The sequence below is a fragment of the Mandrillus leucophaeus genome, unplaced genomic scaffold (assembly GCF_000951045.1).
Source record: "Mandrillus leucophaeus isolate KB7577 unplaced genomic scaffold, Mleu.le_1.0 Scaffold824, whole genome shotgun sequence".
NCBI classification, from domain to species: domain Eukaryota; kingdom Metazoa; phylum Chordata; class Mammalia; order Primates; family Cercopithecidae; genus Mandrillus; species Mandrillus leucophaeus.
Window position 1 is genome coordinate 892,974 of NW_012108964.1, and position 25,038 is coordinate 918,011.

Below are 25,038 nucleotides of genomic sequence, written 5' to 3' on the forward strand. Positions count from 1 at the left end.
AGAAAGAAAGAGGGAGAGAAAGAAAGAAAGAAAGAAAGAAAGAAAGAAAGAAAGAAAGAAAGAAAGAAAGAAAGAAAAGAAAGGAAGGGAGGAAGGAGAGGGGAAGGGAAGGGAAGGGAAGGGGAAAAGGAAAGGGAAAGGGAAAGGAAGAAGGAAGAAGGAAGGCCTCTAAGTGTAAGATGTTTCATGTCACCAATGGTATTAGGGCAGGTACAAAAATCAATTCTGCTTGTCAACGATTTAACAAATTCCTACAAACCCTATGGAGTTTGGAGGGACCAATTGTTTCTTCAAACCTTGAAGCTTTAAAAATATATAGATTTCTAGGTTCCAATCCACATTTACTGAATAATAATCATCTAGGATAAGGCTGGAATTTGTGTTTTTAACAACTCTTACATGATTCTGACTTGTCAAGTGGGCAGATACGAGAATATTAGACCAGATGATATTGAAAGAGCTTTTCATACTTCCTTGATTCTATTTCTAGTCCCTGTCATAGGAGGCAATATTCATAGTGGAGGAGTATAGACTCTTGAACCAGAATGTGTGGGTTCAAAACCCGACTCTGTCTCCCACTAGCTAGATGGTTTTGAGCAAGTCTCCATACTTCAGTTTCCTCATCTGTTAAATCAGTATAACAATAGTATCTACCCCTAGAGTGTTGCAAAGAGTAAATGAGTAAATGGGAAAATGGGTAAAGTAAGCACATCAGTGCTTATATATGGCATATATCAGTATTAGCTATTTTCTTTCTGCTCAAAGATGACAAATCCATGTACAAGACAGTTTGATTAATGGATGTATCAGAAGTGGAAGAGAAGGAAATTACTAACAAACAAAGACCTTATTGTTTCTACCTTTATATTATTAATCATCTTTCAAAATAGTTACCACTTTAGTGAAGATTATAATGCAGAACATATGTAAATATTTCTTTGAGTGTTGCGAGGTTATCAAAGCATCATTATGAATATAAAGATTACTTTCCAATAACGGAAAACAATAAAAATTGTAGGGAGTTAATGAGGACAGAAACTGACTAAACTGAAGCTACCCGTTTGCAGAGGTTTGTGTGTAAAACTACATCCATCTAACATTTAAAAAATAAAAATAAAGTGTGATGTGCAGATCTTGAGTATACAATATGACAGATTTTGGTAAATGAATATACTCTGTAACTACCATCCCAAATCAAGATCAAGAACATTTTAATTACTCTAAAAAATTCCCTTTTATCCGATTCCAGTCAATTTCTACCACTTTTTAGGCAACATGATTCGGAAATCTATTAATACAGAAGCGCTTTGCTGTTCTTGAGCTTTCTATGAATGGCATCATACAGTATGTGCTTTTTTGTGTCTGACTTCTATATCTACACATTATGTTTCTGAGATTTGGTTATGTTGTTGCATTAATTAATAGATTTTTTAAAAATTTCCGGGTGTTATTTCATTGCATGAATACATCATATCTTGTTTATCAATTCTTGTGTTGATGGGCATTGGGGTTGTTTTGAGGTTTTGGCTATTGTGAATAAAGTTGCTAGAAACATTCTTGTAAAAATCTTTTCTTAATACTAAGTATTTGCTCCTTTTAGGTAAATATCTAGGAGTAGAATTTCTACTGCTAGACATTTCTTGTCATAAGGTAGATATATGTTTAACTTTATTAAGTACTATCAATCTGTTTTCCGAATTATTTGTTCCATTCCGCAATCCCCTCAGGAATGTGTCAAATTCTTGTTGTTCCATATGGTCACTTACATTTGATATTGTTTTAATTTGATGTTAGCATTCATAGTGGGTATGCAATAGTATTTAATTGTTCTTTTAATTTGCATTTCCCTGATGACAAATGATGTTGAGCACCTTTTCATGTGCTTATTGGTCATTTTTATGTCTTCTTTTACGACATACATAATAAATTATTTTGCCCTTTAACAAATTAGATCGTCTTTTTATTAATGAGTTGTAGGAGTTAATTATATATTTTGGATACAAGTCCTGTATCAGATACACGTATTACAAATATTTTTCTCCAGGCACTGTCTTATCTTTTTGTTTTCCTAAGGATGTCTTTTATAGGAAGAAGCTTTTGCTCTTTATAAAATCTAATTTATCACTTTGTAATGGTGAATACATTTTGTTTCCTAAGAAATCTGCGCCTGTTGTAATTTCATGAAGATATTATTTTATGTTTTTCTAGAAGATATTTCCTGTTTTTATAGTTTTGGTTTTCACATTTAAATCTATAATCAATGTTATTATTGATGCGTGTTGGAAGGTGTTCTTAAGCTTTGTTATTGGCTAAGTTGTATTTAAAACTATTAGGTTCTCCTGATGAATTTCTTCCTTTAACATTATAAAATGTTTTCTTAATCTCTGGTAAAAGGTCTTGTCATGGTATCTATTTTATCTGATATTAATATAGACACTTCTACTTTCTTAAACTTATTTTCATAGGATGTCTTTTTCTGTCCTTTTACTTTCAACCTGTAAGTGTTCAAAGTGCATCCTTTGAATTCAGTGTATATTTGATCTTGCTTTTTATCTAGTCTGATAGTTTTGGCCTTTTGACTATTTAATTCATTTATATGTAATGTAATTATTAATACAGTTGACTTTAGCTCTATAATTTTGCTATTTGTTTTCTATTTGTTTCTTCCATTTTCTGTTTCGCTATTCCTTCTTTTCTGCCTTATTTTGGCTTAATCAAATACTTTTTATTAATCTATTTTATTTTCTCTATATTTTTTAGCTTTCTTTCTTTGTATTTGTTTATTTGGTGTTCTAAGAGATTACAATATATAGCCTTAAATTATCACTGCTCCATTTCATATAAAATATAACAGTCTTTCAACAATATTGTTCTACTCTGACCTATTCTTGAGCTACTGTTGTCATATATTTTACATGTCCATACATTATAAACAGCATAATACACAATACAGTGTTTTAATTTTTGCTTAAATTGTTTGCTTCCTTCAGATAAATCAAGAGGAATTTTAAAAGGTAGATACCCACATATGAATAATTTCTGAGATTTTTCTCTTTTTTTCCCCATAGGTCTGAGTCTAAGTCTGGTATCATTTCCCCTCCACCAGAAGACCTCTATATGGCATTTCTGTAGTACTGGTTTGCTGGCTAACTATTCATTTCATTTTTTTGTTCATTGAGAATATTCTTGGCCTACCTTCAATTTTGAAGAGTATTTTTGCTGGAAATAGAATTCTGAGTAGACAGATGTTTTCTGTTTTTTTTTGTTTGTTTGTTTTTGTTTTTGTTTTTAAATCACTTTGGTTCCTTGAGCAGTTCAGGCCCATTTCCACTCTGGGCCTCTATGCTTGCTGTTTGCTGCCCCTGGACAGCTCTTTACCTTCCTCTTCCCATCTCAGGCTAATCAACATTATCCGGTTCCATTTCACACTTCTCCGAGAACTCTGTTGACCATACTATCCAAAATCACTCTTCTTCCCGCTTACTTTCTCCTTCATTATCCTGCTTACATCCTGTGCAACACTTTAACAATCTTTAATTATAAATTGTAAACAAATTAAAAATTTTTTTGTTTCTTGTCTTTTTCCCTGATTAGCTCCATAAAAAAATGTACCCTGTCTTATTCTCTCCTATATTCATAGCATTCAGCAAAATACCTCACACCACAATAAAGGCTCAATGATATTTCTCTAATGTAGAATGGGTACAATTGAAGTCATAGGGACTTGTAGCTTTGCTAGACTTGAAAAGACATATTGAGTAGCCACATACTGCTAAAGTCTCCAGGACCATATGTTTTACAAACATTGTGCTAGGAAATATAAATACAAAAGTGATGCATCATCAAGGAGCTTTTCCAGATCCTCTGAGTTAGAAACAATCTCCTCTCATCCTCTAGCGCCTGTAACATTTCACTTCATCCTCATTGTAATACTTTGAATGGTCTACCTTGGTGTGTTGCTACTTCTATATCTGTTTTCTGTCTCCAACTAGATTGTCTGACAGGTCCTTGCAGGTAGGAACTATATTTTTCTAACACATATTAGGCAAACCTGCAGAAATAGCCTTTAGATCTGCAGAAATTTTAGGATACTCTTAATATGGTGGTGTGCTGTAAATGAATTGAATAAGGAAGTTAGCATATTTTTGGTTTAATAAGATGTTCTAGTTCTCTAAAGCAAAGAAGGCTCATATAATTCCAAAGTAATTAGAATTTCAACTGTGCATTATATAAAGCACAGTTCCCACCAAGGACACTGTGTCATGTGTGGGGGAGGACTCCTCTGCCCCTTCTCTGTCTTTGTTCTTGTTTATATGCGCTGCGTTTCCAATTTATAATCCCTGTAGTTTGCATGGCAATAAAGTGCCAAATATTTCCTGCCGATGCCTCTGGCTGCAGAGCATGAGAACTGTTATGGAAAGCGACAGATCAGAATATTTTTTAGATTTGTTGGAGTTCTTAAAAATGCCCATTTTTAAACGTAAATATTTATGCCTATTGCACATTGAACCTCTATTTGTTATGGTGAGACCTTTGATTAGCCTGTAGCCTGAAGAGGACCCATATAAATAGTAGTTCGTATTTATTATGACAAGATTAATGGAGAACTCTGGAAGGAATAAACCCTGAAGCTGGTGTTAGTATTCTGATTCCATGCATAGAAGAGGGGAATGGGTCAGCCCTGGATAAGCATTTAAAAACTCACACACTGGTAGTAATAACTTACAGCCTCTGGGTGTGGAGACCATAGTAATCTTTCTGAATCATGAATACCTGTGAAATGGAAAGGCAGTATAGCTATAGCACTTTTTTTATGGAATAGCTTTTTTTTTTTAAGGTCTAGTATTATTCTGACAAATTTAAGTTCCCAAAAGCTGTATGATTTTTATGGGAGAATTCTTAGTAAAGTGCAGGTGTATGGTGAGACTGGGGGTTATGATATGAAACTTCTTGTACATTTCCAAGCCCCAAACCAGAGCTTAGAGTATCAGAATCTCCAGAAGTTGTGCCTGGGAATCTGGATTTTATCATGATCTCTGGAGGATGCATCCACCCTCTGAAGTTTGAGAGTCACTATTTGAGAAAATAGGTTTCAACATTTGTCTGTTTTATCTCTGAACTGGCAGTTTGTACCTGAACAGTTGTCAGTCTCTTAGGTTGCTTCCTAAGAAGATCCCAGATACTTGTGGTTTCACTGTTCTTTCCTCATAATTAAATGGACCCTTAATTGAACAATTAGGTAAGTCAGTACCTGATTATGTGATTGAAACCAAAAAAAAAAACAAAGCTAGCTCTCATGCCAACCCACCCAGCTTACTACATACATTTCAAATAGGTCTCTCTGAAATGCTCACTGGGCCATAGGAATGTGAACACCTCCAGGAAACTCTACTCTTTGTTCAGATTGTAAACACGGGCAGTTCTAAGGACAGTGACATTCAGTGAGCAGGACTCATTGGATTTGATGCAATCAGAAAGGAACTTTAGGCCTGGCACGGCAGCTCACGCCTGTAATCCCAGCACTTTGGGAGGCCAAGGCAGGTGGATCACTTGAGATCAGGCGTTCGAGACCAGCCTGGCCAACATGGTGAAACTCCATCTCTACTGAAAATATAAAATTATTAGCTGGATGCGGTAGCGCTTGCCTGTAACCCCAGCTTCTTGGAGAGGCTGAGGCAGGAGAATTGCTTGAACTCGGCAGGTGGAGATTGTAGTGAGCTGAGGTCGTGTCGCTGCGGTCCAGCCTGGATGACAGAGCTAGACTCCATGTCAAAACAAACAAACAAACAAACAAACAAACAAACAAACCTTTATTTCTGTCCTCCATTTGCTCATCCAAATAGTCTCTGTGGGGTTATTTTTTCCAAACTTTTAGATAGAAACTAGGGCAAGTTTCATGAATTTTCACTTATTTTTAAGTAGTAAAGAGTCCTTTGCTTACTTTAAAATACATAAATTCTGTATTTCCTTAATTAATATATCCATGGTAGAGCAGTAATTTTTAAATATTTCCAAAATGTATTACAAGTTAGTTGTACCCTCTTCCAGCTCAGTCCTGCTTGGGGCTGTCTACTTAACACGGGAAAAGAGAGTGCGGGAGGCTTCTCCCTTTGTTCTGCCTGAAGCTTTTGCTTTTCTTCTTTTACCTCAGTATGTTGCCCTGGTTCCTCCAGGGCTGATGGATGCAGGTGGAAGGCTAGCAAGGGAAATGGAAGTTTACTTGGTAGATTCTGTGCAAAGCTAGCATGGATACTGCTTGACTGGGCAGGAAGTACGAGTTGATTCTCCTCAGGATGCTTTTGTGAAAGGAAAATAAACTCAGGACCCCAAAATCACTAAGCCATGGGAAATGTCAAGCTGGGAAACCTGCCTCCCATTTTCTTTCTAAATATGATAGCTACAAATTTCAAAAGCTACATACCTCCCTCACAATTTTCCCACAAGGAAATTCCTTGTGGACAAAGGGCAAACAGAATTCAAAGTCATCCATCTGAGGCTCACCTGAGACAAATGCATATGTGATTGTTTCTTCTACCCTATTGTTGATATAAAAATGCACATTCACTGAGCCAGACTAAATTCTGTATTTAGTGGGAGGCTGATTAAGGACTCAAAAGAATGCAACCTTTTGTCTATTTTCTACTCATGACCTGGAAGCCCCAGCCTCAAGTTGTCCCACCTTACCTAACCAAACAAGGTACCTCTTACACATATTGATTGATGTCTCGTGGCTCCCTAAAATGTATAGGAGCAAGCTGTACCCTGACCACTTTGGGCACATGTCCTCAGGACCTCCTGAGGCTGTGTCAGAGATGCGTCCTTAACCTTGGCAAAATAAATTATCTAAATTGAAATTGATTGAGACCTGTCTCAGATACCTTTTGGTTTACAATTTCATGGCTTTTTCAGGGAATCGTCATTACTTAATACGGGCTAAGTAGCTCCTCTGGGATCACTTTAAGCACCTAGATAACCAGGCGAACACTTCCAGCACCTTTCTGCTGAAGTCTCATTGCCCTAAAATTCAGGCAGCCCTTTCGGGCAGTATCTAAGAAGTCATTAAATCAGCTTCTTTCATACAGGGTACATATAGTCTGTGGGAAGCTTTCACATATCTTTTCTTCTGACAAGCTTTGAGAACGCAGGTCATGCCCAACTCTGTCACTTTTTATACTTTGCCACCAGAGAAGATAACAAACCACAGTCTCTAGCCCTTCGGATCTTGCAGGTGATGTCAGAGTTCAACCTACCACGTCCCAAGTAACAAGAAGGTACTCCTCAAACCCTCTAGGTAGTTCTGTGCAATCCCTTCTCCACAGGCTTACGGTGAGGGAGAACTCCATGGTCCCACATGGAACTCACGGTACAATATAGCTCTCTCTTAAGAAAGTCTCTACCCATTTCTTTCTTTCTTCTTCAGTCTCTTCTTTATACTGGTGGCGAGTGGTCAGCACAGGTTCGTGACTACTTCCCCTGGATGGTCTGCACTGATACTCTCTTACCTCATTTTGGTAATGTGGATATAGTTATCATCTGTGTCTAGGACTTCCCAGTAGGGCTTCGACTGGGACACTCAAATAGAAAGTGTTTCCATTTTAACATCTCTTCAAAATAGTAAAATTAGCGAGCCCATGTTGATCTCTTGTTATGTGCTGGGCACTCTCACATACATGCCACATCTCACTCAGCCCTCCCCACAATACTGTAAGAAAACAGAAGTCCAGAAGGGTCAAATAATTTGCATAAAGTTATCCAGGTGGCAAGTTGCAAAGCTGTCCCATTATTTTCTATTCAGGAAAAGAGGAATAACTTTGTCTCTTAGAAATTAAATACTATGCATTGATAAAAACAAATGTTACAGCTTTCAGTCCTGGCATTTACAATGCTAGAACAGAATTTTGTACTCATTTGCTAAACATTGTTTTATATATATGTCTCTTTTTTTTGGAGACAGGGTTTCACTCTGTCATCCAGGCTGTCATCCAGGCAGGCAGTAGCACTATCATAGCTCACTGTAATCTTGAACTGGGCTCTCAGCCTCCTGAGTAGCTAGGACTACAGGTGTGTGCCACCATGCCTGACTTTCAAAAATTTTTTTGAGACCAGATATTGCTATGTGGCCCAGGTTGGTCTTGAACTCCTGGCTTCAAGCTATCCTCCTGCCTAGGCCTCCCAAATCATTAGGATTACCGGCCATTTTCATATCTTTTTCACCTAGTTCTTACAACACCTAGTGATGTGATCCGTCTTGTCTTCGTCTTGTAGGTGAAGAAACAGGCTAGAAAGAAGTTTCGTAACTTCCTCTAGATCACAAAACTAGAAATGACTGGAGTCAGAATTAAAATCCAAAGTTTCAGATTATGACCGACTTTACTTTTCTCTCTATTCTGAAGGGACATACTAGCTGAAGGAATCTGTTTCATTATGAGTCTCAGCTCTGTGGCAAACATTTAAAGCTATTTGGTTAAAGCTGCTTTCTAACATAAATTGGCTCTAGATTAGTCAAGATTTTTACTAAACTTCTGAAAGCAAAGAGCATCTTATCCATATTGGAATCTCTAGTACCTGGCCCAAAGTTGATACTGTATTAGTGAATTCATTAAATGAATGAAAAAGTGAATGAATAGATTGTCTTCTAAATTCTGGTGGAAAGTAAGACTCCACATGAGTCAGATTGATGTATTATTCTCCTCCTGGCATTTGCATTTTATAAAATAATCCTAGAAGAAACACCTAAATGAATGATGCCTAAAGTTAAATTTTTAATACTGTCATTGGAGTAGAGTGGAAAGGAATTAGGATAGAGTTTTTCTCTGGAGTCTCAATTTTCACTGCAGAGATGAGAGCTATTATGTCTATACGCTTTGGAGAAAAATAGAATACATCTTTGTTTGAGTATAAAATGTCCAGAAACACCTTAACTCAATTCAAAGAAGGACGCTATAATAATTTAAGCCATCCAGAAATGAAATAAGCTGCTTCTAACATATTCATAATTAGTCCTCTGCTAAGAGACCTGTTGGCTGTGTTCTGCAAGGAAGGGATTGAAGTGTTGGTGGGACAGACCAGGCTCTCAGATACTCTGTCCCTGAACTTCTGGAGATGCTAGGATTCATTCAGGTGGTTGACGACTGGATGCAGCTAACCAGGTCTGTCTGTTGTCCACAGGTCTGAGGCGCAATTACAGATGTACCATCTGCAGTGTCTCCCTAAACTCAATAGAACAGTATCATGCCCATCTGAAAGGATCTAAACACCAGACCAAGTAGGTACTTTTGTGCTTTCACTCTTCAGTTTCTTCGATGTAATTTTTAGTAAGATGACTAAAGGCTCAACATTTCATTTATTTCTAAATAAGTAGAGTGGAAATTATATCTCTTTTGCTTCAAAGTTCACATGATATTTATGCTTACTTGAAGAATGGCTTCTTCCCTTTATTTGGCATGAGTAATAAGAATCTTCTCCTTTTTTCATTTTTTCAAGGACAGTTTAGCATACTTTTATGAGATTAGGACATATTAAAATCTATGCTAAGTGTTTTAAAATCAATAATATTCTTCTTATTTGTAGGATGTACCAAACTTTGGTGACAAATTCTATGAATGTCTTCTACCACTTTCCCTTTCTGGATGAATATTGTTGATTATTATAGAAGCATAACAAATCCCCCAGGATATTAAGTCATTTATATACATAACTATTTCCAAGTGAATGGAAACTTATTTCATTTTTTCAAAGATTCTCATAATTTTAAGCTAAGAAAGGCTCACCAGGCACCATTTCACCTCTATTTATACTATGCAGCTCTTTAAAAACCACTGGACATTTTTAAACCAGCTGTTACGACTGTTAATAAAACGCTAATAAAATATGAAAAAAGCTAAGAATGTCTCAAAAAGATGTAATTTTCCTGAGCATAATCGTTTTCATTTCTCTAATATTCATTAGGAGGATCATTTAACAGATTGGACTGTGTCAACACCTCATGAATTATGAATGTTAATTTAACAAACATTTATCGAGAGCCCACTATGTGTCATACTCCAAGCTGTGCACTGGGGAAGAAAAGATGAATAGGCTGGGCACAGTGGCTCACTCCTGTAACCCCAGCATTTTGGGAGGCCGAGGTGGGCGGATCAGGAGATCAGGAGATAGAGACCATCCTGGCCAACACGGTGAAACCCCGTCTCTACTAAAAATACAAAAAATGAGCCGGGTGTGGTGGCATGTGCCTGTAGTCTCAGCTACTCAGGAGGCTGAGGCAGGAGAATCTCTTGAACCCAGGAGGCGGAGATTGCAGTGAACCAAGATCGGGCCCCTGCACTCCAGCCTGGGCGACAGAGCAAGACTTCGTATAAAAAAAAAAAAAAAAAAAAAAAAATGAATACATTGAGTCCTTCCTCTTCCCCCTGCCAGGCTGAGGAAACAGCTGTGTAAACCCATAGATTGTTCTCTTATGCCACGTGTGCACCCGGAGCTTTAAGCATGGGGGAGGGAGTAATCCAGGGCAAGCTTTAGAGGACACTAGTGCAGAGGCTGGGTGCATGAGGATGAGGTTATGGTCTGATTTTGCTCAACGCAGTATCCTTGTATCCTAGCACAGCACCAGATATATTTTAGGGTCTTTATACACTTGTTTGATTAAATGAATATGTGATTTCAAAAGATGAGTAACAATTTCCTAAGCAGGAAAATGAAATGGAGCATTACAAGCAAAGAAATTGTTTCACAAAGATATTGTAAAGACGTACATCACAGCGCGTCTGGCTCAGGTGAGAAAATTTAAACCCAGAGTTAGTTACTGGCTCTCAGTTTTCTCAATATTCTGCCTTGTGAGTCAAAGCCAATTCCATGGCTTGCATTACTCTGGTCCACCCGGAGGACTCTTATCAGGATAATTCTTCAAAAAGAAGAGTTTCCTTGATTTGTTATGGAATACTGAAGTTCTTATATTGATTATTGGATACTGCTCATCCCCCCAAGCTGTTTTCATCATTTCTCTAAGTAACATTTTGCTACAGGCACCATATATGTTTGAATTAACTTATATCTGATATGCAGACAGACACACGAATACCTGCAACAAAAAAGATAACTTTTTGGGAGCATGTATTCATCGCTCAATACATAGAAAAAGATAAACAATGATGACTTTACATGGTATGAATTATGTAAATAACTAATATAGATAATACTTCCAGATTCAGAAAAATGTCTCTCTTCTCTGTTCTGTACATATATAACTTCATGGGCTAGAATCGGGGCTAGGTATTTTCACGTCTATTTTCTCATTTAATTCCCTTAACTACCCTTGAGATAAACATTAATATTATTGACCCGATATCTTACATGAGAAAACTAATGCTCAGAGAGGTTAAGTGACTTGCCCACTATCACCCTGACAGCAGATGGCACAGCCAGCACTGATCACAGTGGTGTCTGACTTATGTCTCTACTTACTCTATGTCACTCAGTTACCATGAACTTAGGCTTGGAACGAGAGCCAACAGAGAGTAGCATGTGAATTTTGAAAAGAGGTTACCACTTCCTTGAAGTGATTTAAATAGGCAAGACTTCAGAATGGAACATCTCTTACAGTGCTGCCTTCTTTCCTATCAATAAGATGTTATTCATTCCTAACTCAAAAGCACAAAGCTGCTCTCTTTATGAAGTGTAAAATTAAAGAAAGGTGAAGAAAATAATTATACTGTCCTGTTTCATATACCTGTTTTATCTGCCCTCAGACTTAATTTGTATATCATGTGTGGGCATGCTTGTGAGAGAGAGAGAGATTGAAAGCAAGAGAGAGAATAAATGATAAATGTTCAATTCTTTTGTCTGTTTATAAAAATCGAATTGTTTTCTTACTAATTGTAGAAGTGTCTAATTTTTAAGGAAGTCTAATTTATCAGTCTTTTTTTATGCTTAAAGGTTTTTGAGTGCTATTTAAGAATTCTATGCTTATCCTGAGGTCCTAAAGATAATCTCCTATGATATCATGTTGTTTTTCCTTACAAATATAGGTCTTTGATCTGCCTAGTGTTAATTTTATGCATAGTGTGAAGGAGAGATCAAGTTTCATGATTTTTTTAATACAGATACTAATTAATCCAATACTATTTACTGAAAAGACCATCACAGAGCTTTTTTGTAAATCAAGTGATTTACATATATGTGTACATGTGTGTCTGTCTGTATATTCTGTCTCAGTGTTACATTTCTTTTTATGCTAATGTCCCATTACTTATTTCCTATAGTTTTATAGTGTCTTGATATCTGATAGAGTAAATCTTCTAATTGTATCTTCTTATTCAAGACTGTCTTCACTGTTCTTTCCTCTTTGTGTTTCCCTATAATTTTTAGAATCAGCTTGTCAACTTCCTCAAAAATTCCTTGAAAATACTAAGTTTTCTAATCCACAATTATGGTGTATACCAGCATTTGTTTATATCTTCTCTAATTCTTTCAATAATGTTTTGTAGAGGTCTTAAACATCTTTATTTAGATTTAGTCCTAAGAATTTGTTATTTTGGGATACGATAATAAATTTTACTATTTAATAATTTCGTTGTTAAAATTAATTACTAAATTAAATAATAATTAAAATGTATTATTATTTATAATTGATACATAATTATACATATTTTTGGGACCTAGTGTGATATTTTGATATGTATTTATAATTAGCAAATTCATCATCTCAAACATTTATCATTTCTTTATGTTGGGAACATTTACAATCCTCTCTTCTAGCTATTTGAAAATATGCAATACATTTTTGTAGAACACTAAAACTTGTTTCTTTTATATAGGTGGAGTTCCCATACATTTTTAGGCTTTTTTATTCTTTATTATTTTTCTATTTTGTCTGCCTGAGTTATTTCAAAAGGCCTGCTTCAAGCTTAGAAATTATTTCTTCTGCTTGAACTAGTCTGTTTTTTTACATTCTTGATTGTACTTTTTATTTCATTCATTGAATTCGTCATTGCCAAGATTTTTTTTGGTTATCTTTTTTGAGGATCTAAATTTTTGTTGAATTTCTCATTCTGATCATGAATTGTTTTTCCAATTTTCTTGAATTGTCTATCTGATTCTCTTGTATCTCACTGAATTTCCTTAAGATTTTTATTTTGAATTCCTTTTCTGGCATTTTGTAATTTCCTTTTTTATGGCTCTATTACTAGGAAATTATTATTCTTCTTCAGAGGTGTCATGTTTCCTTCACTTTTCATGTTTTTTATGTCTCTACATTGATAACTGTGCATTCAGTAGAATAGTCACCTCTTCCAATTTTATGGAACAGCTTTCATAGAAAAAACTTTTTCCTGTAGATGGATCTCAGGGTCTCAGTAGAGTAGAGTGTACTGACTTTGATTCTAGGTAAACACAATAGTATAGTTTTTGTATAGTTTCTCCAGCTGTAATTCACATTAGTGATATAAATGCCTCAGTGACCTCAGCTGTAGGAGTTTGTTGTGGCAGTGGTGTGGCTTTGCTGAAGGTGAGCTTACTGAACTGGTTCTCAGTCTGGGGACATAGCCATGCACTTGGTGGGTTAGCTGACTCTGGAATTGACTCTCTTGAGATGAGGCTTTTGAGCTGTTTCTCCAACCCAGGGCATAGGGGTTTGGTGGCTTGGGCTTCTCAGGGGTGTGTCTACGTGGGGTGAGTCCACACTGCTGTTTCTCTGGCTGGGCGTGTGACTTATAGTGGCTCAGCAATTCAGGGACATGTCTGACAGGCTGTTTCTCCAGCCAATGGTGCTAGGGAAGATTATCTAGGGGCAGGTTTGCTGAGCTGCTTGGTTTGGACAGCCTGAGGTTGACTTCCCTGCTGTGCAAAATTAGAGTCGTGGCCATTTCTGAGCCTCAGCTTTGAGCAGCCAGGGTGGTCATGTTGCAGCCACTCATGTGAGCTTGGTGAAACGACAGCAGAGTCCCAAGTCTAGAAAGGCACAGTGGCTATCAGCTCCCCACAGCACGTCATACTCCAGCAGCGACTTTGATTTCAAAATAATGCCATGCTGCAACAGCTTGGATGATGGGGTTACAGTCAGTACGCAATGTGGGCTCCTACTTTGGATAATGTAGCCACATGAATTCTAAGCATCTCCTAAACTGGGCTCAGGACTTGTGAGGACTTTGGGATTCCCCTGTAGTAAGAACTACAGGTGTTTGCAGTGATTATGTGGGCTGGTGAGGGCGCTTCTGCCTATCTTTTCTCTCCATGGGAAAGTCCTTTTTGGCTCTGAGTCAAATGTGATGGAGAAGACAGGGTAACAGAGGTGGGTGCCGTGTTTCCCTCTTTATGCTGCTATCCTGGGCTTTTGTGCTCCACAAGGATTTTGCCCATTTTTTGTTGTACTTCAACACTCTCCTTCAGACACTCCAATCTTTATTATTTTGTTTCTTTTTTGTGGGAGGAACAAATGCCAGGCACCACTAGTCAGTCATCTTGCTGATGTCTCCTTACTTATATTCTGTCTGCATATTCTACCCAAGAGAAACAGGTAGTTGAAAACCTTTAACTATAAATATGGATTTGCCTATGTATCCCTTTTTCTGTATATTTTTTGGCTTTATATACTCAAAGTATATTATTAGATACTTACAAATATAAATTTTAAAAATTTATTTCCATTCATTTGGCCTTTTGTATCAACTTTTATTCATCACGAAATGTTTTTCTTTTCCCTGGTATTATTTTTTTCATTAAAGTATACTCCTTCTGATAATAGTATACATCAACATCAACTACACTAACTCTTCAAAGCTTTTAAGTATTTCAAATATTTTTCCTTTAAATTTAATAATATTCAGATTTTATTTTGCTTTCAGATGGAAGGTTAGTGTGATAACAGTTACTCTACCATAGTTGAAAATGTGAGTCAGCCAAATGTATTTAACTATTGCAATCTGACCAATTAAATAAATGTAAATATTCAGGTGCCAGTAATTATAGAGGTATCAGATTTATATTTTTAGTAATAATATCTAAAGAAGTGCTCATAAGAAAAAAGATTATTAAACTGTGTGTTGTAAAGAGCACTAAATTGTGAGTCAGGAGATTTTAATCCTCTTGCAACTTTGCCACTGAGTGACCTTGTACACTGACAAATCTTTTCTCAATCTTAAGTTCTCTCATGGATTAGTGATTAGTGATGACAAGAACATGACAAATATGGGTCCACTTTCCATGCCCTTGCTTGCGATCCTGGCACTCTTTGCAGCTCATCCTAAATTTAGCTTTAAAATTGTTCTCAAAACAGGTTTCCAGATAGTCTTTGCCATTTTATTGGAGCTAGTACTTGGTATGTATAGTGGGCTGAATAATGTCTTTCCAAAATTCAGGTTCCCCCCAGAGCCTCAGAATATGACCTTAGATGTAAATATGGTCTTTGTAGATGTAATCAGTTAAGACTCTCCAGATGAAATCACCCTAAATCTATAGTGAGCCTTAAATCCAATGCCTGATTACTTTAAAAGAGAAAGGAAAGGGAGATTTGGATACACGGAGAATAAGGCTAAGTGCAGATGAAGGCAGAAATTGGAGTTATGTTTCCACAAACCAAGGAATCACCAGGAACTGGAAAAGTCGAGGAAGAATTCACTCCTAGAGCCCTTGGAGGGAAAGCGATGAAGCTGACACCTTGATTTCACACTTCTGGCCTCCAGGGGTTGTGATTAATTCTTCTCTTATGGAGAGAATGAATTTCTGCTGTAAACCACCCACATCGTGATACATTTTAGGCAGCCCTTTAGATACATTTTACTAAGCCGCTACTTACAATGCCTGCCATGGTGATGATGATGATAGAGATGATGCCACCATGGATAACTGGAGTGTAACTTGTGAGCCTCTGGAGTACAGCAACAAATTTAATTGTTCTGAAAGTATTATCACATCTAAAATGCACAGCATTCTTGTAGTTGGCCAGATGTTCGTATGTCCAGGTTATAGGTTAGAAAATTGAGTCTCAGAGAAGTTAAATGACTTTTCCAAGGCCCTAAAAGTAATTTTTAACAGAGACAAGAGTCAGGTCATATGCCCTTATTACTATTACTGTTATGATAACTAATCAAACTGTAATTGTCAGATTGCTCTTTGCTGGTGGTAACACAGACACGGTCTTTTACTTTTTTGGTCAAAAGCTGTAAACAGCATAATGGCAGTCAAATTTCTCTCCATTGTTAAACAGCAAGAGAAATATTAACTATCTGATGAGATTAAAGGTTTAGAAATGCAAATGCTCCTGGCAATATATAAAGCAATTGCCTATTAGTAGATTTTTCAGGGTTTCCAAGGGATATAGTCTGTCAATTAGTACAAATGATTAAAATAAAATGTAAAGGCACTGTAAGTATGTACCATAGACTAATGAACAATTCCCCCTTAATATACTTAAATTTGAGCTTAGGGAACACTCCAGGCCTCAGGACATTATGTTACCTAGAAATAAAGGATATGAAAGTTGTCATTACTTACTTTGATACTTCAGTTGGTTGAAAATGAGACATAAGTGTCTAAGATAATAAATCAGACTGACCAAAAATTAGTACTAATTTCTAAATCTGCTTCTTCCTTTGAGAAGAGGCCTTAACATGTGATATCCATTGGTTTCTCTGAGGTTTTTTCCCAACTGGTATGAATCCTCATGACAAAGACCTCATATTATTTATTTCCCCATTATAGTCAGTTATTTGGGAAGTACTTGAATGAATGTTCAGACTAATTTTCAGGGATGGAGTATCTTTGTTTTAAATATTTTGGAATTCACTTCCCACATTCAGCGCACTAGTGAGTTAGCTGAGGGCTGCACAGTAATAAATAAGACTCTTTTGTAAGATACGTGAACCACAAAGAACCTTCTATATTTAATAAAAAATAAAAGCAGCTTAAAAGCCTGAGAAGATGTTCTCTTTGAAAACGATCAGACAAACCGTAAATCATGCATGGATCTCAAAAGCTAAACATATTAATATTCTTTGTAGAATTTTCAATGTAGTTTACTGATATTAACCAAGAACTCCAATAACCAAGAAACCTGAGACTTCAGTATTGTGCTTTTCATGAGAAAGCATTTTTTTTCTGACAAATACAAAATATGTATCACCAGTAAAGTTTTGAGATAACAGGCCATAAGAAAATATTGAAAATAGAGCTATCCTTTTCCAAAGAATGTAAAGTTATTTCTCTTCAGCTGATAATCATTTGTAAGCTGCTAGAAAAGCTCTGAATAAAGAGTGAAATCTGGAACTCAAGGCTAATTCTTTGCTTGCCCCATTTTATAATTCTGAACGTAAAAAACAGCTCTTCTCCCTGAAAGTGAGACTTGTGGTGTGTCATTAAGTCTTTCTAGCTAAGGGCTATCTGGGTAATCAGCATCACTGTGACAACGGCAGGGATGAGACTGTGTCACAGCCTTTGGGCCAAAGGGTGCTTTCTACCTAGCCCTGTCTTTAATTGGTAGAACATTGAAGTCCACTATTGTTAAGAGCCTTCCCTTCTATGAGGAAGGCCTCAGAAGAAACAGGCTCTAACTTCTCACATAGAAAAGGCAGTAGCTTTAAAAGGGAATTTCAGAGATGCCAAAAAAGACTGTATATATCTCTCTATATCTACAGCACTAATACACAGGCAATTTTAGCAGCTCTATTTTTCTTAAGTTACACTTGCATCCTTTTGCTATACATGCCGTACCTAGGGATACATTATAATTACAGTACGTGACTAGATGAGGTGTTTTGCAGACTTGAAAAGAACTAAATGGGGAGCATGTTCATTCTTTCGTATCACTTCTGGAATTACCGATGACACCTAATATTGTTTAGCTCATTCATTTTCTCCCTGCTTCCTTCTTGGGGGACCTATAATCATTATTTTGTCTTGCTTGAAATTTGCATGAGTCATGATTGCCTCCAGAGTGGTTCCGAGCTGATGATTTAATGTTTCAGCTTTAATTGTGAACCCCATGGAATACCTCTCATGCTCTTATGATGCTACTTCAGATTTGTCCTCCAGTACCAATCTCCAGGGGTGCAAGGCCATTACCCAATGTGGTTCTGAGAAGTTTATTTGCATCAAGGAAGAAAAGAACTGGAAGGAGATGGCTGGAGTCATATAGACCTGGCCTGGGAAGCAGATGGCCAGAGTCCCAGGGTCAGCCCTGCCTCTCACATCCTGAGTGCCTTTAACAACTTCACAAGCTTCTTTTTTTTTTTTTTTTTTTTTCTGTTGCTGTTCTTTGTTGTTTTTGAAACAGGGTTGCTCTCTGTTGCCCAGGCTAGAGTGCAGTGGTGCCATCTCAGCTCACTGCAACCTCCATCTCCTGGACTTAAATGATCCTCCCACCTCAGCCTCTGGAGTAACTGGGACTTCAGGCGCACATCACCATACCTGGCTTTTTGTATTTTCAGTAGAGACAGGGTTTTGCCGTGTGGCCTCGGCTGGTCTCAAACTCCTGGTCTCAAGCGATCCTCCTGCCTCTATCTCCCACAGTGCTGGAATTATAGGCATGAGCCACCGCATGTGGCCCCACAAGTTACTGTTAAATAAACCAATTGAGCTGCAGTTGAATACAATGCTATGCATAGATTTCAGTTATACAATTTGATGGGTTTTTGACAGTCATCTACACAATGCAACCATCAGCCCAATCGAGATATAGAACATTTTCATAACCACCAAAGGTTCTCTTGGACTCCTTTTTGCCCAGTTTCCTGCCCCCATCACAGCTAACCATTATCTGATTTCTATCACTGTAGCCTAGTCTTGTCTATTCTAGAACTTAATGGAATAATATGGCATGCTTTCTTTTTTGTCTGACTGCTTCTGCTCAACATAATGTTTTTGAGAGTTGTTCACATTATTACATGTGTCGTTAGCTCTTTCTTTTCCTTTGTGGATTTGAACAAAACAAGTTCCCTCACTGAGTTTTAGTGTCCTCATTTGAAATGTGAGGAGTTGGAATACGAGGTAGTCAAGGTTCCTATCAATTCCAACAATCTCTAATATTATGACCTTAAAGTTTAACTGAAGTTTCTTTAGTGTTTTTATATTTTCCAGCTGGCAAAAGGTTGTCTGTAAAATCTTTCTTCTCCAGCGCTTACTTCTTTACTGCATGGTGGCCCAGAAGCTGACCCACCCTCCAGTTGAGTCCAGCTAGGCCTACTACAAAGAACAACATTATGGAGGCCTCTTTTTCCTGTCCTTACATTAAAGGAAAGGGGGCTGTTCAGGTGGTTCTGACTTGGAGCAGAAGGGATAAAGTCGGTTTTACAGGGAGAAAGTGAAGAAAGGAACTTACTTTCACTTTATTTCCTACTATGAATGCAGAGCACAAAGTCTAATGACTTCTCAGGCAAACACCGTGATGGGTAAGAGGGAGTCCAGAAGGTTCTAAAGGAGACCCTGGCTCCCCTCTGAGCAGCCCAGGCTGCTGGGCTTATCCTCATTCTGGGTCTTCTGTAAGTTAGTGTAGCGCCTTCTCACACATTTCACCAAATTTCATAAGAAATTAAAATATGTCCATTTGTAAACTATAGCTGACATTGATTTTTACAAAAACTTTAGTAGAATTTTGAGTTTAGCCAACATTTCTCTGATCTCTTAGAAGTTGTGGATTGTGGAATACCTGGCAATTGAGTTAAATAAATGAGAAATGTCACTTCATTTAATTAGATTTTGCTGGGGAAGTAGAGAGAGAAGATAAGCTGGGAATGGACATGCCCTCAACTGTGCTCCTGAATCAGTTTTCTATCACTTCTCTTCGGGGTAGAAGATAAGAGCCCATTTCGGCTGGGATTTTCATTTTGTAGATGGAGCAGAGGTGTGAATTATTGGACAAATCAACCCCCTCATCCCATATAATTTAGTCCCGTAATCAAAATCCATTGAGCACCGACTATCTGGGACATTAAAACAGGCCCTAGGGGCAATGCAAAGTGATTATAGAGATGATTGTACCTTGTAACAAGTTAATAATCTAGTTGAGGGGATGCAACAAGTAATGATTAGAGTTAAAGTCAACATATGATATGGTGAGTACAAGAGGTGCAAAACATGGGTAGAATTCAGGGGAAGGAGTAATTGCATCTTCCTGAGGCCATCAAGAAAGGTTATTGTGGAGTGGGTCCAGTAATATGTATTGGGAATGAGACTGGCTGGGTTCAGTCCTGAATCTATCTACTAATTCTGTGACCTTGAACAGATACCTAAATACCTTGTTATGGCTTAGTTTCCATATCTGTGAAATGTAATAGTTATGAAAATACCTACCCAAACAGACTCTAGTGAGGATTGAGTTTTAAGAACAAAAACAACAATAGCAATTATAATAAATACTAAATGGGCCCTGAGGAATGGGTAGATGAATGTTGAGGTGTAATCCTCAATGCTTCTATCCCCAAATTATGAAAATACCCAGAGTTTTTCCTTGTATGGCTCGTTTCTTGCCCAAGGTTGGGGTTTCTGGATTCTCACAAAGTTCTGGCCTGCTCAGGGTTTAGAACCCCATGGATCTCAGTGAAGCTGCGGGATAGAAGTGATCCAGGAAAGGTCTCGAAAGACGATTCTCATTCTGAGTTTCTTGTGGTCTTCTGCCTCATTTTATACAACAGTTTCAAGCTTGATATTCAGTCCTGCACTCTCAGAAGAAACGTTTCCTGAACGCTCTCAATTATCTGTGGCCATTACACCCTAATTCCTCACTCAGACTCCTCACTTCCTCCAGCTCTTTGATTACCAAATTCATTTTATCAGTCATGTACAATTAGCATATTATTCTCTGGAGACCATGGAGTATTAAGCTTGACAATAAATACAATAAATGAAGCTATTTTCCTGGCTGAATTTCCTAAAATCAATCTCCCAGTGGTCTGTGAGATCTCTGCATGGAGTTTCTTTACCATTTTGATTTTAGGAAGGTTGTTTTTCTTCCCATTTGCATTTTTCATTTTATTATTAAACATATATACACTGCCTACTCAGAAATCTTTATGCTACCACTGATAGTATATTCTGGCTAATCTCAACATTCAATGATTAAATAGGAGTGATGACATTTGTTAAATGCTATATTTTCCAGAGTTGAAAGAATTTTTTCAAAAAACAAATGATGTCTATGCATGACAGAGACAACTCTTTAAGTGTTAAACACTGTTATTTAGGTAGTAATTTAGTGATAAACATTTTAAAGAGTTTTTTTCTTCTTCTTCTTTTTTTTGAGACAGAGTCTCACTCTGTCGCCCAGGCAGGAGTGCAGTGGCATGATCTCAGCTCACTGCAACCTCCGCCTCCTGGATTCAAGTGATTCCCCTGCCTCAGCCTCTGGAGTAGCTAATTTTTGTATTTTTAGTAGAAACGGGGTTTCAACATGTTGGTGAGGTTGGTCTTGAACTTCTGACCTCAGGTGATCCACCTGCTTCAGCCTCCCAGTGTGCTAGGATTACAGGTGTGAGCCAGCATACCTGGCTTTTCTTCTTTTTTGAGTTAATGTTATCTAGACTATTCTATATTATGTTAAGAATAGCCAGATATAACCAGAATCTACACCTCATTCAGAATATAAACATATATAAATATCAATAGTAATATGTATTACCTGCAATAGTCCTTAACAGCAAATAGGAACCATGTGCTTTTTCTTTAGCTTTTAGAGTAACAGAAAAATCTCAGTCCATTTCATGCCAAGTAGTCAAATACAAATCAAAAATCTATAAAGTTTGCTTTCAGAAATGTTGGTGATATTTCAAGCTCTAGGACACAATTAGTTCAAAGTTCTATCTACAGCCTCTGGTGTTATTGTACTCTCCAGAGATATATCTGTCTTTTCTCTTCCTTATATAAGTGCCCTTCCTTCTAAAGACACCCAACAGGATAACATGTGCACTCTACTCTTTTTGATTTCTAAAACCATCACCACCGAACTGATTTCTATTCTAACAAAAAGATCTTATAAATGCCTTAAATAGATGTGTTTCAGACCTCTGGTTTTATTTCCTGGGACATGGATAAAGTTCAAATAATACATTCTGTTTTCTGACATCTTTCCAGAGCTAAAAGACCTAAACTTACTAGATAACTCAGATGTCATGGATAGATAGCTTACTAAATTAGCATCTAGTTGTCCCTTAGTATCTGTATTGGAATGGACACTTTAAGTCTCTGTGTAGGTGGGTCTAACTGGGTGTGTTTAAGTTTCTCATTTTAAATCTAGCTTTTGGTCAGCATAATTCCTATTAAAGGCAACTGAGTAGGGGGGAGCTTCAGATTTTTCAGTATCCTCCATACCAGAAGGTTTGGAAGTCATACAGGTTTCTATTTCTTAGTCTTGGAACCAGATGTCATCATTTCTGTATTCTACATCCTGTAAGTGTCCTGAAAGTAAAAGTGCACCTCCCATGAAAAGGAGAGATCAGGTCACAGTGTAATTTGAGAAAGTCATCCCAGCCTGGAAATTGAATGACCACCCTCTGCTGCACCCTTTCTGAAAGTAATAGGAAAGAGGTCAGGCTGTCTCACACCCACATGTCAGGAAAGTATCAGCACAAGTTAAAAAAAGATTTGATCTATGCTCTTCATTCTATGTGCACATTGGAGAGGCAGCTTTCATTTCAAAGTTCCTCTAAAGAAACCCAGTATAAAATAACTAGTCAACCTTTTGGAGCATGCAAGTGATATTTCTGGAGCGAATCTAGAGAGTTTATTTCTGTGGTTGAAATCTGGTCCACTCACGATCTGGAGGTTTTCAGTGAGATAGTGTGTCATGGTGGAGAAACATGAGAATATTCCTTGATTTGGTCAATAGTTTAGCAAATATTTATTAAGTGACCCACCCACTCTGTGCTAGGCTCTGAATCACATAGTAAATAACAAGTAAATAAATTGCATTTCTTATCCTTAAAGTGTTCATGTAATTTTTAAAATGCCTAAACGCTAAAGCTCTATGATTCCAGAAAAGGCACTCTAATTCTTGAACTCATTGAAATCACAGAAGAGAGTGCCAGGGGCCTTCACAGTGGTGAAGGTCATGGAGTCCTATTAGCAGTTGTCAGGAGTGTGGCGTTGGGTGACTGGGCACCAACATGTACCTGCAGTTCTTCCAAGCCCAAGTCATCAACAGCAATGTAGGTTCTCTGGGGAGCTCTTAGGAAAAAAAAAAGAAGTAGCCTGGATCCTGAGTCAGGAAAGAAAGAAGGCAGGCTTAGGATCTAGGAGGGATGTCAGATATGAAAAAGATGGTGGCAACAGCCAGGCATGGTGGTTCACGCCTGTAATCCCAGCAGTTTGGGAGGCCGAGGAGGGTAGATCGCCTGAGGACAAGAGTTTGAGACCAGCCTGGCCAACATTGTGAAACCCCATCTGTACTAAAAATACAAAAAATTAGCTGGGTGTGGTGGTGGATGTCTGTAACCCCAGCTACTCATGAGGTTTAGGCAGGAGAATCGCTTGAATCTGGGAGGCGGAGATTGCAGTGATCGCGCCACTGCACTCCAGCCTGGACAACAAGAACAAAACTTCATCTCAAAAAAAAAAAAAAAAAGATGATGGCACCAAACCAACCTTGCTATTGTGTTGAATGAGTTGATACAGAAGCTTTGACTTCTAAGGACTTACCCAAAGAAATTACTTTTGTGACTCAGAAACTTGTATTTTCTGGGCCTTCTCTGAAAAGCCCTCATTACTTATATATGAGGATTTCAATTTTGTAATACCTGATAGAATATTTCATTGCTATTAAGTAGGGGAAGAAACCAGGAATAAAAAATTATGTTAAGAACAAATGACATTTGTGATCAAAGAATGATGATTAGAGACATCTATCTGTCCAACCTCTGTTGAAAATTACTTTGATTATTCTTTCTCCCTTATAACACTTGCTCTAGTGTCATTTAAGGAATTGGTAGCAAATGAGCAGCTCCAATAAGACAGTATACAGATAAAAGAGTAAGACTGGATGTCAGATTTTGTTAACAAGAACTGCTTTATTTTTCTAAAGCAGATTTTTTACTATCCGTGCCGATAATTTTTCTTTTAACCTTGAAGTAAGATTATTCCTGTGTCTTCTGATTAAAATATTTCATCCTGTGCCCACAATGAATGCTCAACAATTAATAGTCTTTCTTTTCTCAACTGTTTAATTAGGGTTGAGGCCAACACATAATTTGAAGGACTAAAATCAATGAATATCATGAATATCATTCCAAAATGTTCTCTACTAATGTGAGTAATTTCTCCATTCCCATGAGACAATGGAACAGGCTGCAACAGTGGCCCTGCCTTATGATGTGATTTCAAGGAATTGCTTCCTCTTCTCAAAGTGATATCTTCTCCCCTATACATGCTTGCTAGGTAACTGTCAACATTTTTTCCACAGAGGAAAACTTCACTTTTGTCTACTTTGCAGGCAGGGATAATTGCACAGTGAGATGTGTAAATGACAAATCCCAAAATCTTAGCTGTCAGAAGTTTAGAAGGGGGTTGCCTGAGACTGAACTATAGAGTCTCATTGACAGGGGAAGAGAAGGCAGAAAGAGGAAGCTGGCACAAGCAATCTTGGCCTTTTAGGGTCCAGGGTTGGGCAATCCTGTAGAAATAACACCTGCTTCAATATACTCTCGACTTACAAAAGAGAAGCGATCAATACAAAACTCAATGAGTTAAATATTGTCTTGTACACAAAGATCTTCCTGGACTCCCTTACCATGGTAGCTTTGTCCATGAGGATTTCTTTACCTTCTCCAGCTTAGTGTTCATAAAGCAAAGATTTCAAGTACTCTGTAACTACTTGACTTCATTCATGTATCTTCTCTTTTTGGAAGACAGACAGAGAATAAGTAATTTCATGATCATATTTATTCAGAAAAGGCTGGTGGAGATTAAATGTGTGATCTCTGAGAGTCCGAGGGAGCCTCGGATGAGAAAGTGAAAGGACACCTCTTTCCTCAGCCACTGTATGGAAACTCATTGGTTTCCTCTTTAGGAGACCTGCCATGGGGAGCAAGGGTAGGGGCTGGAGGAGACCAAGAGGCTCTCCTG

At 37.5% G+C, this 25,038-nt stretch overlaps 1 protein-coding gene across 2 annotated transcripts in view; it reads left to right on the forward strand.

Annotated features, from left to right (window-relative positions):
- ZMAT4 (zinc finger, matrin-type 4) overlaps positions 1 to 25,038 on the forward strand; it is a 413,388-nt gene that overhangs the window by 341,043 nt on the left and 47,307 nt on the right. For both annotated transcript variants that reach the window (XM_011968037.1, XM_011968036.1), the window contains one exon: positions 9,169 to 9,265. In XM_011968037.1, the coding sequence (XP_011823427.1) occupies positions 9,169 to 9,265 (97 nt within the window). The remainder of the gene's footprint in view (positions 1 to 9,168; positions 9,266 to 25,038) is intronic.